This window comes from Sylvia atricapilla, chromosome 3 (assembly GCF_009819655.1).
Source record: "Sylvia atricapilla isolate bSylAtr1 chromosome 3, bSylAtr1.pri, whole genome shotgun sequence".
NCBI lineage: Eukaryota > Metazoa > Chordata > Aves > Passeriformes > Sylviidae > Sylvia > Sylvia atricapilla.
In genome coordinates, this window is record NC_089142.1 from 16,416,615 (window position 1) to 16,430,135 (window position 13,521).

The 13,521-nt window shown below is 40.6% G+C and overlaps 1 protein-coding gene across 1 annotated transcript; it reads left to right on the top strand.

The window, feature by feature from the left end:
• Positions 1–5,514: 5,514 nt before the first annotated feature.
• CMPK2 (cytidine/uridine monophosphate kinase 2) lies at positions 5,515–13,116 on the top strand. The gene is made up of 5 exons (XM_066314850.1): positions 5,515–6,046; positions 6,369–6,483; positions 7,292–7,493; positions 8,610–8,843; positions 11,790–13,116. Exons 1-5 carry the CDS (start codon positions 5,951–5,953, stop codon positions 11,908–11,910), a joined length of 768 nt encoding a protein of 255 aa, XP_066170947.1. The 5' UTR covers positions 5,515–5,950; the 3' UTR covers positions 11,911–13,116.
• Positions 13,117–13,521: the final 405 nt, after the last annotated feature.

Consider the following 13,521-nt stretch of genomic DNA (forward strand, 5'->3'; position numbering starts at 1 on the left):
CCTTGCTGTCATATTCCCTTCTTCTTATTTCCCTTTTTTCCCTTTGAAAAAGGGGTAGAACTATCTTCATGCTGTGCAATTTTCATGGGAAACAAACCCTGCTTGTCAATAAGAAGTGTTAATTAGGCCTGTTATTAGCTATCATCAAATTCCAGTCATCCTTCCTTCACTTCCCTGGAGGTCATCTGCTGGCTGAACAATGTCTGGATCAGCAAAAAACAGTTTGAACAGTTTTTATTGTTCAAATGGTTTTTATTGCTGTTTCTATCAGCTGTTTCTTGCTGGAGCAGGTTTATGCTTATAGGGCAGCATGGGAGGCTTCTTGCTGTGTCTGACTCTGGTAATGCCACCTCACAAAGGTATTGCTGCAGCATGATGGGAAACATCTCACTTCTGGGGCTTTCCAAAACGGTCTCAGACGCTGTCAGCAGAGATTATTCCAGCAGGAGTTAACCGTGTGCTCTTCTAGTTCCTTGAGGTTTATGTAAGACACAAGCTCAAGGATAAAAGCAGAGTATTCTAAAAAATAAAGAATTTGTTGATCACAGACTAGAAAATATAATTGGAAAGGGAGGTGGATATGACAGTGCAAATTTAAACTGAAATCTGACACTGGAGTTTCTAAGTGGTAGCTTTAATGTTTCAATTAATTTGGAGAATTCTGATATGCCCTGTTATCTCCTCACTCCATAGATCCCTTCTGTGGCATGGTAGGAAACCTATTGCATTTCTTATCTTCTCTGGCCCAAATTTAAATCCCTTTCTGTCCTCATTAGCATCCCTTGTTCATGTCAAGTTAAGCCAATGCAGGTGTAGGAACTTCAGCCTTTCTCTCTTCTTTGAGAATGAGGCTCATTACTAGCCCTGAGCTTGTTGCCTAGTACCTCAGCTGCCTAGAAATATTAGGTTCCAAATGCTTAATTTCCAAAGTCAGTAAAGAATTCTTGATGATTATAAATTTCTCTCAACACAAGACTTACATCTGATATCCAAACATTCCAAAAACATGTCAGAAAAATATTGCTCAATTAATAAGAAAATGAAAACATTAGAATTTTTGGGCTCTTTTTTTTTTTTTTTTTTTTTTTTTTATTAAACACAGATCTGTTTCAAGGAACAAAACATGCAGAGAACTTTGTACCCAAGTCTTCCTGTTCTTGTCATTCTATCAGTGCTTTCTTAGAAAATTGCAATTATAGTTCTTTTTACTTTTTGCCTCAACTAAGTATGTTCTCCGATGACACTCTGTGCATTACTGTAAAGCCTCACAAAGTAAACCCAGGCCAGGATGTGCCCCCTACATATGTACAAGTCCCAGCAGCATCAACAAAGACATCCCAAACTGTCTTAGCTCACAGTCTCTATGGTGAGACCTTCAAGAAAGCACAAATGTGCATTTTTATATACAAATTTTGAATGTACAAGAAATATTGCAATCAAATCTTTAATGAAATTTTCTGTCCTGATTCCTTCTGGAAGAATCTCAGAAAAGCAAGCATAAATGCTCTTTGAAAATAGTAGGAAGTAGGACTCCTTCCTCTATCTTCCTACAGAAGCCATTTCACAGTGGCAAGATGGAGTCCCAGTAATAATAAAAAAAAAAAGTTTCTGTTCTCCAAATCCACATCTAAAAACTGTTTAAAGATTATTAAATTTTTTCAAAAAATTATTGAATAATACTATTAATGGTGCACAAGATAATAAATAAGTACACAACTAGCATGAAAGAATCCAAATGGATAAACATAGATAATTCTCTTGTACCTAGTTGCTAGGAAAGCAAAATTTTTAGAACAACTATATTGTATTTATTTAATTAATGCAATTTTATATTTTAACTAAATCTATTGCTTTCTCCAGAGCAGCTATTTGGCAGTTCCAGTCAGACAGTATCTTGCTAGGCAAACTAAACTACTGATACAAACGAGTAACATAAAAAGTTAAAGAAGGAGTCACATCACCTGGGAGGACCAGAAATGGTCCAAGGAAAACCAGGCAAATCATGCAATGGCAGGTGCCATTTTAGCATTTAATAAATCTATTACTTCTTGCTCTAGTCTCACCTGAAAACTGTCTCTTTTTCGTTGCCTCTATGCCACTGTAAATGCAAATCTGTCAAGGACCTTGTACTTAGAACGGCTCAGCTCTCCTTGGGATGCAGAAATCTGAGGGGAAATTACCAAACAGAATACTTAAACTCACATGCAATTAAGTTATGAAAGACATATGAAACATGTAATATATATATAGATACAGATTAGGTACATTTTAAAGAAGTCCACCATGGGCCCTTATAGTGATTTCTCATTCAGGAAGTGTTTAAAAGACGGTTTCTATGATCTAGGAAAAGATAATAGAATTGTGTAATGATAGAATACCAGGTTGGGAGAGACCTCAAGGATCATCAGATCCTTTCTTGACAAAAATATGTTAAGAAAAGAATCCTTCTGTATCTTTTCTATAGCCTTCCCCAAATATTTAGCAGTGGCCATTGTCATGAGCAGAACAGGAATCTCTCTTGGCTTGACACTATACTGACTTCTATGTTCTTATGGCCTTATCCCCAAATATTTTATTTACTGGAGGTCCCTTTACTGATATTGGTTAAAATTTATTCTACAGTAAAAGAGGAGTTTTATTTGCATGTATTCGATATACCTATACATTTTATAGGCCTTAGACTTAAGTTTTTCCTGCCTATTTATTTGACAGCTGTTTACAGGACTGGACATTTAGATATATTTTCAAGCTACAGACTAATAGATTTCCAAGTTGTTGGGGTTTTTTTTTTTCTCTTTTTCCACTTTGTGTGGATCAAATTTTTTTGAATATTCATATGGCCTCTCGTTGTCTCTGTATCTCATCCCTATAGTTCTGTGTAAGCACAGTGAACACTCAAAGATGTAAAAATGGTCCTGAAGAGTGTTTTGTACATAATTAGGACATTTGTTCTTTAACAAACCTTCATATTATACAGAAGACAAAGTTATAAAGAGATTTGTAAAGAGGCTGAAAAATGCTTAACATAGGTTAATTTCAAAACTGAGTGATACTGTTTCCACTGATTTTAAATGCAACAAAACATCTTGGGCAGAAAAGACAACTTGGGCAAAAAGACAATCAGTATTTTTTACTTGAATCCTGCAAAAGGCTACTTTTAAGTAATTAGGCAGGAGAACAGTCATCACATGCCTATTATGAATGATCTCATAAGCTTATTATAAATGAAATGAATCAGCACCAGCTTGGCTCAGGAATGCTTGTAGCAAGGTTATATCAAGGCAGTGAGATGGGAAAAGGGAAAATGAAAGTAATGAAAGTAACTGCTTTCAATTTGTTCAGCAGAGAAGGGAAAGGCAAGAGTAGCATTGGGAAAACAACAACAACAACAACAATAACAAAAAACCAAACAAAAAAGAAACAAAAAACCCCCCAAAAAACAAAAAAACAAAAACAAAACAACAACAACAAAAAAAAAACATGCACAAAAAAAACCCCCACAGCAGCAAAAACAGCCAGAAGAGAAAGAAGCCAAGAGGTCAGTGAGGGAAATGGTCAGCTTTACAAGAGCTTCTGAAACGAAACTTGGCTAAAAGTCAGCTGGACCTCAAGCAAACAAATGAACAGAAAAGTGGCAGGTAAGTTTCATTCTAGATAAAGGTGAGGCAGTGCAGATCCAAAAGTCATTGACACCTTGTGTACGTGACACTGAGCTCAGCAGTGACGCTTATGCTCAGAAAGGAGATCTCAGTCACTGTTGCTTCTCATCTGAAATCAATGGCCCTGTGGGAGGCAGTAGAGAAAAATGTCAGCTTAAAACTTAGTATCACCCAAAAACAAGGTAGATTGCATTGCTCTGCTGGTCAAAGGAACTTTGGCAAACCCTGACTAGTGGTCCAGTTCAAGTCTCCACATCTCGGCAGAACCTTAGAGTGAAAGAAGTTATCCTTGTTTCTAGATGATTAAGGGTTACCTCTACCAAAGGATGGAAGCTGTCATATCTGACATGAAAAAGATGAAGGGGAAACTTCAGTGACCCTTAAAAAATCCTGTAAGCAATAAATAAGCTGAATTTTGAACTGTTATTCACCAAAATCAGTAGTATTGTTAGAAGCGGCACTTGTTGAAATAAGTAGCATGTGAGTTCAAAACTTACAAAATTTTTTTGCAACAGTAGCATTGCTGTAATTCGAGACCACAGGGCTTTGTGGAGGTAGTTGTATCAGAGTCAAGAGATTTAGGCAACTCCATGAGCAAGGGTCCACAATAGGTGCTGAAAGGGAAAGATGAGGATGTACTGTTTAACATTCCTAATTCAGTGACTGTGGAGGCTGGAAGAGCACAAGGACTAAGAGAATGGATCATGGATAATTCAGGCATGTGTACAGCATGTCATTCTGCCAGACAAGAAGGGTTGAGAAGAGCCCCTACTCTTAATCAGTGCATATTGTTATGGTCTTAAAACTATTTATTGGCTTCCTGTATAATGAACCATGTTTTACCCTGTGTCTTCTGGCATCCATACCCAGATGCCATAGCCATATGTTTGAGTAATGTAGAATCGTGCTGGAGTTCTTAGGTACAAAACAGCCTTAATAAAAACCAAATTAATTTTGGTTCATGATGCTGGGACTGTATAGAGGAGCTTCCAAGACTATGTTCCCAGTTTTGGCTCTGGTCCAGCCTTCCATCAGCTTCTTCGGGATGGGCAGCTTCAAACTAGTACAGATGATGTGCAGCTGGTACTGCCTATCAGTTGCTCCCCTCTCCCTGCAGTTACACTAAGTAAAAGTTATTTGTGCAGGTGTTTGAGAAGACCAGAGGAAGACAAGTTTCCAAATAATTTTTTGTTGAGTATATTAGCTCAGAAAACACATCACAAGTTTAACTATAGATACCTCTAATTGACAATTCTCCAACTATTTAAAAAGAGAATTTTCTGCCAAGGTGCAGGTTCTCTAACATTTTAGGTTACATCCTCTGAAAACTCAAAAGCTACATTTTGGCCAATGTTGCTCACAGCAGCTGTCATGAGACTAAGTCAGTGCCATTGCTATTTGCAGTGCTTCTGGTTCCTACCTCTGAGCTGATGAAAGCTGAAATTGGCCATTGCAAAATTATGAAAACGGCCTTGTAAAAGTCCACCTTACTCCAAAATTACTTCTGTCAGTTGGTCTTGTTATCAAGGCACTGAATAACCAAATAAATGGGTCAAGTTATTGATATGCCTGGCAGCCCAGCGCTTCTTGGGCACTGCAGCTCAACAAAGTAGCCCAGTTTGGGTTAGGACTTGGCATTTTGGGCCAGTCCTAAGCAGCGCAGCATATTTAGACTTCTATTTTTTTCCCTTTATTTTTTCGTTTTTAGACGATCATCGGTGTTCGGCCACGAGAGCCCGTGGGAATGTGACCCTTTGTTGCTGGCGGGCGGGCAGACCGGATCCCGAGGCTGGGACCTTACATCCCGTGATTGCTGGCGCCCATCCGCGCACAGAGCCATTCCCCGCGGGACCGAACCCGTTCACCCGCTGCCACTGACGCGGGGCGGGGAAGGCAGAAGCTCGGAGGAGCTGCCCCTCGCTCCGGGCCGGTCCCCGCGGACCGGCGCTTTCCCGGCCGGCCGGGCCAGTTTCGTTTCCCGCTGGCTCCTCCTCCGCCCGCCCCCGTCCGCTCTGCCGCTGGCCCGGCTCTCTGCTCGCGGCTCCCGGCTCTCGGTTCTCTGCTCCCGGGCTCTCGGCTCCTGGCTCTCGGGCTCTCAGCTCCCGGCTCTCGGTTCTCTGCTCCCGGGCTCTCAGCTCCCGGCTCTCGGTTCTCTGCTCTCGGGCTCTCGGCTCCCGGCTCTCGGTTCTGCGCTCCTGGCTCTCGGTTCTGCGCTCCTGGCTCTCGACTCCCGACTCCCGGGCTCTCGGTTCTCGTCTCCCGGCTCTCTGCTCCCGGCGCCGGGCCCGGCGATGCTGCGGCGCTGTGCCCCGGGCTCCCCGCGCCCCCGGGCCGCCGTCCGCGCCCTGCCGCCCTCGGCCGCTGCCCTCCGCCAGCGCCTGCGCCAGGTCAGCACCGCGGGCGTGCGGCTCTTCGCGCCGTGGGGCGGGCGGGTGCAGAGGGGTCATCATTTTAAACGAAGGGAGGGCAGATTCTGACCAGATGCAAGGAAGAAGTTTTTTACGATGAGGGTGGTGAAAAGCTGGCATAGGTTGCCCAGAGATGATGGGTGGCCCATCTCTTGAAGCATTCCGGGTCAGGTTGGACAGGGCTCTAAGACACCTGATCTAGTTTAGGATGGTCTGGAGCACTGCATGGCGGTTGGTAGACGGTCTTTAAAAGTCCCTTCCGACCCAACACACTCTGTGATTCGATGATCTCTCCTTGCAGTGTGCAGCACAGATCCCAGAGGCTGAAGCAGTACTCGACCTGCTGGAGAAATGTCCAGAGCACCAAAAAAAAGGAGATTATCCCGTCATAGTTTTTGAGGGGCTGGATGCCACGGGTAAGAGCAATGTGTGGTTGAAGAACCACAAATGAGAAATTGTTAAAAGGAGAAACTGCTATGTTTTTTATCAGGCATAAGGCTTTAAAATAAAATAAATTAAAAAATCTTGGAAACCTGTGACAGATAAGAAATTAATTATTACAAATGCCAATCTGTCTTCTCTTACTCGTAAAAGATTAGTGTATGCTAACTTACTTCCAGTGGTTTAATTACAAATGGAAGAATACAGAGTGGAGTACTGAAAATGAAACTTCTTGTGCAGATGATGAGACATATTTTCACTGGGAAGTTTTCAAATTAATGAACTAAAGTAGTGATAGTCTGGGAAACTGCCAGCAGTTTGTCTAAAAGAGAAATCTTACTTGCCTCTGACTAGCTTTGTTTTCTGACTTGTCAGTTAAAGGGAACTGAAAATCCCCATAAGAAGAAAGAACTGAATGACCAGCATGGCAATATTCACATAAATTACAACCTAGAAAAATATCATAAATTAATATATAGGGAAATTGCCATGAATGTATAGAGAAACTGCCATGCACCTAATGCATTTTAGGGAGTGAAGAATTGAAAGCTGGCTAAAGGAAGTGCTGGAAGGCCCAGAGAGCAGGAAGCAGAGTAGTAATTCCTGCAACCAGATTCAGAATCATTTTCTGCTGAAAACCTTATGACAAGATGCTCAGGTTACATATTCAGATGTCAGAACCTGTGCTCCACATGAACAGACAGGAGGGTTTTTCAGTTTTTAAAACTCAAGTGTGTCTGGTAAATAATACAATGAATGTTTCTCTCTGTAAATGAAATGTAGGCAAAACCACGGTGACCCAGGCTGTTAAGGACACCCTGAACGGCATTCTGCTGCGGTCCCCACCAGCTTGCATCAGCCAGTGGAGGACTGTATTTGATGATGAGCCAACACCCATTAAAAGAGCATTTTATGCTGCGGGTAACTACATTCTGGCTTCAGAGATAGCAAAAGCATCCACCCAGGCACCTGTGATCATAGACAGGTTTGTGTATTTAAGAAGCCCTCCTATATCAGTGCCATCATACAGTTGCTCAGTGTTATAAGCAGTCAGTGATTGTCTCTGTGTTTCTAAGGGACTTTGAGGTTTTTTGTAGTTTGTTTGGGGTTTTTTTTGGAAGCACTCTGCAGGGAGTCAGATAAATAATATGTTTTCTAAAGAGTAACATTTATGATAACAGTAAAATAGGGAACTTAAGAGACATTAAAATTGTTACATTTTCAGTCAGGAAAGTGGAGGCCCAGATGGTGCATCCTGAGCTAAATCAGTGTTTTGTGACAAACCAGAGGAGACTGTGGGCTGCTGGTCATGGCTGTCTCTAAGACGTGCCTGAGATATGGGTGGATGGGAATGACAGAGTTTTAGTCAGACTTTTTCTTTGTGATTTTGAAACCAGATATACGCTTCTCACTTTTTTGGGGTTCTTTGCGTTATTCCTGGTTTTCACTAACTGTGTAGGCAGCTTACAGTATTACTGTTAATAAAAAAGTCTAGATGTACTTTGAACCCTCTGGCTTATTTCAGTACGTGTACTGTAACCTCCTGCTACAACACACACACACACATATGTTGTGTGCCTGTGAGTGTTATTTTCAACCATCCTCAAACCCACTGCAATCTATCAAACACATTGCCTTGTAGTGGGGAGAATGTTAAATGCAAGTGAAGTTAGTAACATCAGTAATGCCTGTGTTCATTCAGGTATTTGTGAAAACTACATGTTCTCTACCAAATCTATTGCATTAAGTATGATGGGGACCACAGAAAAGGGGACTCAGAGAAAAGGATTTTGAGATACATTGTAGCTGTTCTTTGACCTATCTTAATATATGGAGAGACTTTATTTTGATAGGAGTATCTGAAAGTCTTTACATAATGTTTTAATTAATAGTTCACATCAACTCTGAATAGTGCACTATTAGCATTGTTAGGAAATAATGGATAGCACAGAACTGTTATTTGGATTTCTTTTCAAAGCCATGGTGTCACCTATCTCATCATTACTGACTTGTTTTTATAATGCCAACTGTCTCCTATATTACTGAAGAATTAATGTTGTCTTTAAAATTTCTCTCCCTCCATTTTGTATTCTCCTGACAGATACTGGCACAGCACAGCTGCCTACACAATTGCCACTGAAACAAGCGGGAAAGTCCAGGATCTTCCACCAGCTCAAGATGAGGTCTACCAGTGGCCTGAAGATCTGCTTAAACCTGATCTTGTTCTTCTCCTGACTGTTGACCCTGAAGAACGAGTCCGGAGACTTCAGCATCGGGGGCTGCAGAAAACAAAGGAGGAAGCGGAGTTAGAAGCTAACAGCTTGTTTCGCCAAAGGTACCCTTTAATGGGGAATAAGAGATTGGAGGCAATCCTGGCTCCTGTGGGATCAATAAAAATGTGCCTCTCACATTATTGGGACGGGAGTTTCCTTTGTATAAGCTTTTTTTTTTTTTTTTTTTTTTTTTTTTTTAATAAAGAATGCATGGCTGTCAGGGAGGGTAAATTCTGTCACTTCTAATTAAAAGTGTTGAAAATATGCAGATGTATAATTTAATTGTCTTGTAAAGGAGCTTTGAGTTAAAATACTCCTATTTTGCTTTGCTGCTTTTATTTTAGCATCTTTCTTAGTGAGATCATGAAGGAGATGGACTTAAGAGTTCCAGGACTGGGGATCGAGAAGTTGAAACACACAGCTTCCCAGGAAATTCTGGACTTGAGCTCCAGATTAGGAGAATAAAATTTAAACGTCCTCTTGTAGATGTCTTTAGTTGTGCAAAGTGTCTCAGGTACTAGTAGAGTCAACACATTCAATGGAGACTTTAAAGTGATGTATCTCACCACTTCTTTGGAGCTCAGTGATCTAAACTTAAGTGATCCAAAGTTAAGCCTTTTGGTATGACATGTGATGCAGAACCTGTGGACACTTTCTGGCCTAGGAACTGGAAGTTAAATGAGATATTTAGAGCATCTCAAGCAGTACTAGGTAGATTAACTTAAGCAACTGAATGGCACCCTAGGTATCCTGCTTCAGGGTGTGCTGAATTGTTGTCTAGGCTCTGCCAAAGATTGGTTAGATCATCTTTGTCTAAGGTGGAAACTCAAATACCTAGTGTTTGTGTAGATACCTCAGCAGAGATACCTGGATATTGGTTTCCATATCTACAGGCTAAGCTGAAATCTACCTTTAGGCTTTTAAATTTCTGGTGATGATATATCTTAAAAATAGTCACTGGCAACAGCCAAAAGTGGCTTTACAAAGGGAAGATTTTGCCTGACAAATTTACCATTGGTGGATGGGGCAGAGCAACTGAACATCTGTCTGGACTTCTGCAAAGTGTTTGACAATGTCCCACGTGACATCCTCATCTTCAGATTGGAGAGACATGGATTTGATCAATGGGCCATTCAGTGAATGAGGAATTGGCTGAAAGGCAGCACACAAAGGGTTGTGTTGAGCAGCTTATTGTCCATGTAGGAACCAGTGACAAGTTTAGTGTCCCCTGGGGTCACTACTGGGGCTGATACTCTTCGGCATCTTTCTGGTGACATGGACAGTGAATAAGTGAGTGCACCCTCAGCAGATTTGCTGACAAGACCAAGCTGTGTGGGGCAGTGGCCATACTGGAGGGAAGGGACACCATTCAGAGGAACCTGGAAAGCCTTGAGAGGTGGGCCTGTGCAAACCTCATGAAATTCAACAAAGGGAAGTACAGTGTTCTGGGTCTTGGCAATCCCAAGCACATCTACGGGTTGGATGGAGATGTGATTGAGAGTGCCCTGCACAGAAAGACTTGAAGGTTGATGAAAAACTCATTATGAGCTGGCAATGTGCAGTCACAGCCCAGAATGCCAACTGTGCCCTGGGCTGCATCAAAAGCACCATGCAAGCAGGTTGAAGGAGATTCTCCTCCTATATATTGCTCTTGTGAGACTCCACCTGGAGTGCTGAGTCAAATTTTGGTGTCCTGATATATGAAGGACATGGAACTGTTGGAGCAAACTCAGAGGAAGGTTACAAAGTTGATAAGAGAACCTGGAGTACCTCCTCTATGAAGACAGACCGAGAAATTGGGACTGTTCAGCCTGGAAAATAAAAGGCTGAGTGGACAGCTCATAGCAACCTTCCAGTATCTGAAGGGGCCTTCAAGGAAGCCAGAGGGGGACTCTTCATCAGGAACTGTAGATGTGGATACAGATAGAAAGAGGGAAAATTTAGCTTAGCTATTAGGAAGAAATTTTTAATTGTGAGGGTGGTGAGATACTGAAACAGGTTGCCCAGAGATGCTGTGGATGCCCCAACTCCGGCAGTGTTCAAAGTCAGGTTGGATAAGGCCTTAAACACCCTGGCCTGGTGGGAGGTGTCCCTGCCCATGGTAGGGGGATTGGGACTAGATGGTCTTTAAAGTTCGTTCCAGACCCTTAATATTCTATGATTCTGTGATTCTCTGGTTGCTTAATTATGGCAGAAACTCTGTGTGGAAACACAGCTCATATAGTGGGACCTGCAGAAGAATGAGTTGGCTAGGGAACATACTGCCATTTAAGAATCCTTTGAATTTTAATTCTGTTACTTCATATATGTGTCAGAAAGCCTTTAGGTATTTGTACCTGTTAATTACGTCAATATGAATATGAGAACATCCAGAATCTTCCTTGATTTGTCTTGTGACTTCTGTCCTGAATGTTCTGTATGAGAACATAGAAAATCGTCATTCACACCCCCAAAGGCTAAACGTGGAAGAGTTCTACATTGTGCTTATAGCCTAAGTGAAGAGGTTTTCATCCTGTATTTTATGCTGTTATTCTTCTGGTTAACTGATCAGAAGAAGGTACTGAATGATATATCAACTCTGTTATCCAGTGAGACAAAGCTGAGATCAGTCAATGAGCACAAATACACAATGCAACACCATATAATTCAGAGATACCTTAGTAGAAACTGAAAAAAAAATTAATTGAGGTGCTAGAAGCAGACTGTCCACTCTACTGTATGCCAGACTGTATCCAGTGATAAGCCATAATGAAAGAAATACTTTATGCCATGCCATCTTAATATGGCTGGAGCTCTGGGAATCAATATCAAGGAAACTATGCGCTTTGTGATTTACATTGTAATAGTACTAATGGTTTATTGCTCTTTGCAGTAGATTTCATTCTTAGCTTCATATTAGATTTTCTATCCTCTGTCTCTTCAACGCAAGCACTCTTTTGAGACTGATGACTAATTTCATTTCATATCACTGCATTTTGAAGTTTAATTTCTTTTGTTTTGTATTTTAGAGTTGAAGAGTCATACAGAAGGATGGTGAATCCTGCATGCCAAGAGGTTGATGCCAGCCCCTCCAAGGAAGAGGTTCTCACGACTGTTCTGCAAATAATTAAGAAACACTGTGGTTTTTGAAAGCCACTTTTGTGCTACTGCACAAAAGTTTTTTAAGTTGCACTTAAAAGATACTTTTTATTGCCCAGATGGTTTTGGTACCTGAAAATGCACAGTGATGTGTTTTGTCTCACAGAAATACTGAATATGGTTTTATTCTGTCAACAGAAATCAGTACGGGTTATCTATTTTGTGACTGCTGCTGTATTTTTCTGCATTGCATAAGGCAAAATGCTACTCACATCATTCAACATTCTTAGTAAAGAAACAAACACACTACAGTCATACATGAAGTACCTTAGAGCGCTCTTTCACACCAGGACATTTTGAGATGCTGACATGTTGTATCTTCATCACCAGGAGAAGCTGTTCCCCAATCCATTGTGTACCAAAATTTGCTGCAGTGCATCAGGAGCGTTAGATGCCCAAGGAGGGCCTGAAATATCATCAACACTAAAACAATAAAATGATCATAACATTTAGGAACAGAAAATCCAGTGCCCATTGTTGTTTTTATTTTGAATAGAAGAAGAGCAGCTGTTGCTGTGATGGGCATCCTGGAAAAAAAAGTGTTGTAAATGAGTGCCAGTAAACACCAAGGGCTCTAAGTAATGAAGTCCAAGCTTGTTTATATATGCAACTGAAATACCAATTATTTCCAGAGGGAAACCAGACAATGCCAGCAAATGGGAAACAGAAACCTGAGGGGAATCCAAAATCAAAAAACTTATAAATGATCACTAAAATATTTTTTACAAAACTTTTTCTCTATCCTATTAATATTTGTTAATGAGAACAAGTATTCTTTTGAGAGAATGTGAAATGAAAAACTGCAGAGATTCTGAGAATGGGAATGGTTGCACCTTTTCAGTTCATCTTTCCTTTCTTGTGTAGGTGTTTGAACAGATTGAATGTGAAAGCAAGCTACATCAAGACTTCAGGTCTGCAAAGGCTTATTTTTGTGTACATTAGTTTAATTATTGTTACTCCTAAGTGTAAAACTAAACATACACATAAGCCTTTGTGAGGTCAGAAATAAAACCGCAGTTCCAGAAAAAAAAAATCTTAAATTGTAAATTTGATTTAAAACACTTCCACTTACTTTTCTGTTTTAAGCAAGTGCAATTATCAATTAATCTGTCCTCTAAATAAAAATATACTCAGTATAGTAGTTTCTATATCCAGCCTGTGTATACAAGGTGATACAAAGAAAAGCTTCTAAAAATACTGTTTAATTATTTTGAGTATGTTATTAATATATAATTTATGCATTTTATAAATTTATAAATTTTAGAAATAGATGCTGTTTTGTTTCGTATGTTATTTGTGTTTCAGCAGCCTTTGGATTTGCCATACATGCAGACTGAAAATGCATGCTTGTTCATGCTCCAATTATTTTAGATAAAGCATTCAGGTATTCAGTCCTGGATAGAGGAAATTCTTGTATAGAAGACACTACTTCATATGAATGATCAGGATGCAAATATGGGCTTTTCCTGAATATTGTGTAGCCTTAGCTTATCCAGGTAAAAGATCACTCAGCCTGAGAAACTCCACTTGCCCTTTCTCCTTACTCAAACTTGCCCATGAAGTCAGATTCTGGGTTTTGATGCTGAGTTCTTATAAAGGTAG

Coding starts and splice junctions, on each gene's coding strand:
- CMPK2 (XM_066314850.1), top strand. CDS start 5,951: ATGCTGCGGCGCTGTGCCCCGGGCTCCCCGCGCCCCCGGGCCGCCGTC. Junction 6,047..6,368: donor TCCGCCAGCGCCTGCGCCAG/GTCAGCACCGCG, acceptor CTCTCCTTGCAG/TGTGCAGCACAGATCCCAGA. Junction 8,844..11,789: donor AACAGCTTGTTTCGCCAAAG/GTACCCTTTAAT, acceptor TTTGTATTTTAG/AGTTGAAGAGTCATACAGAA.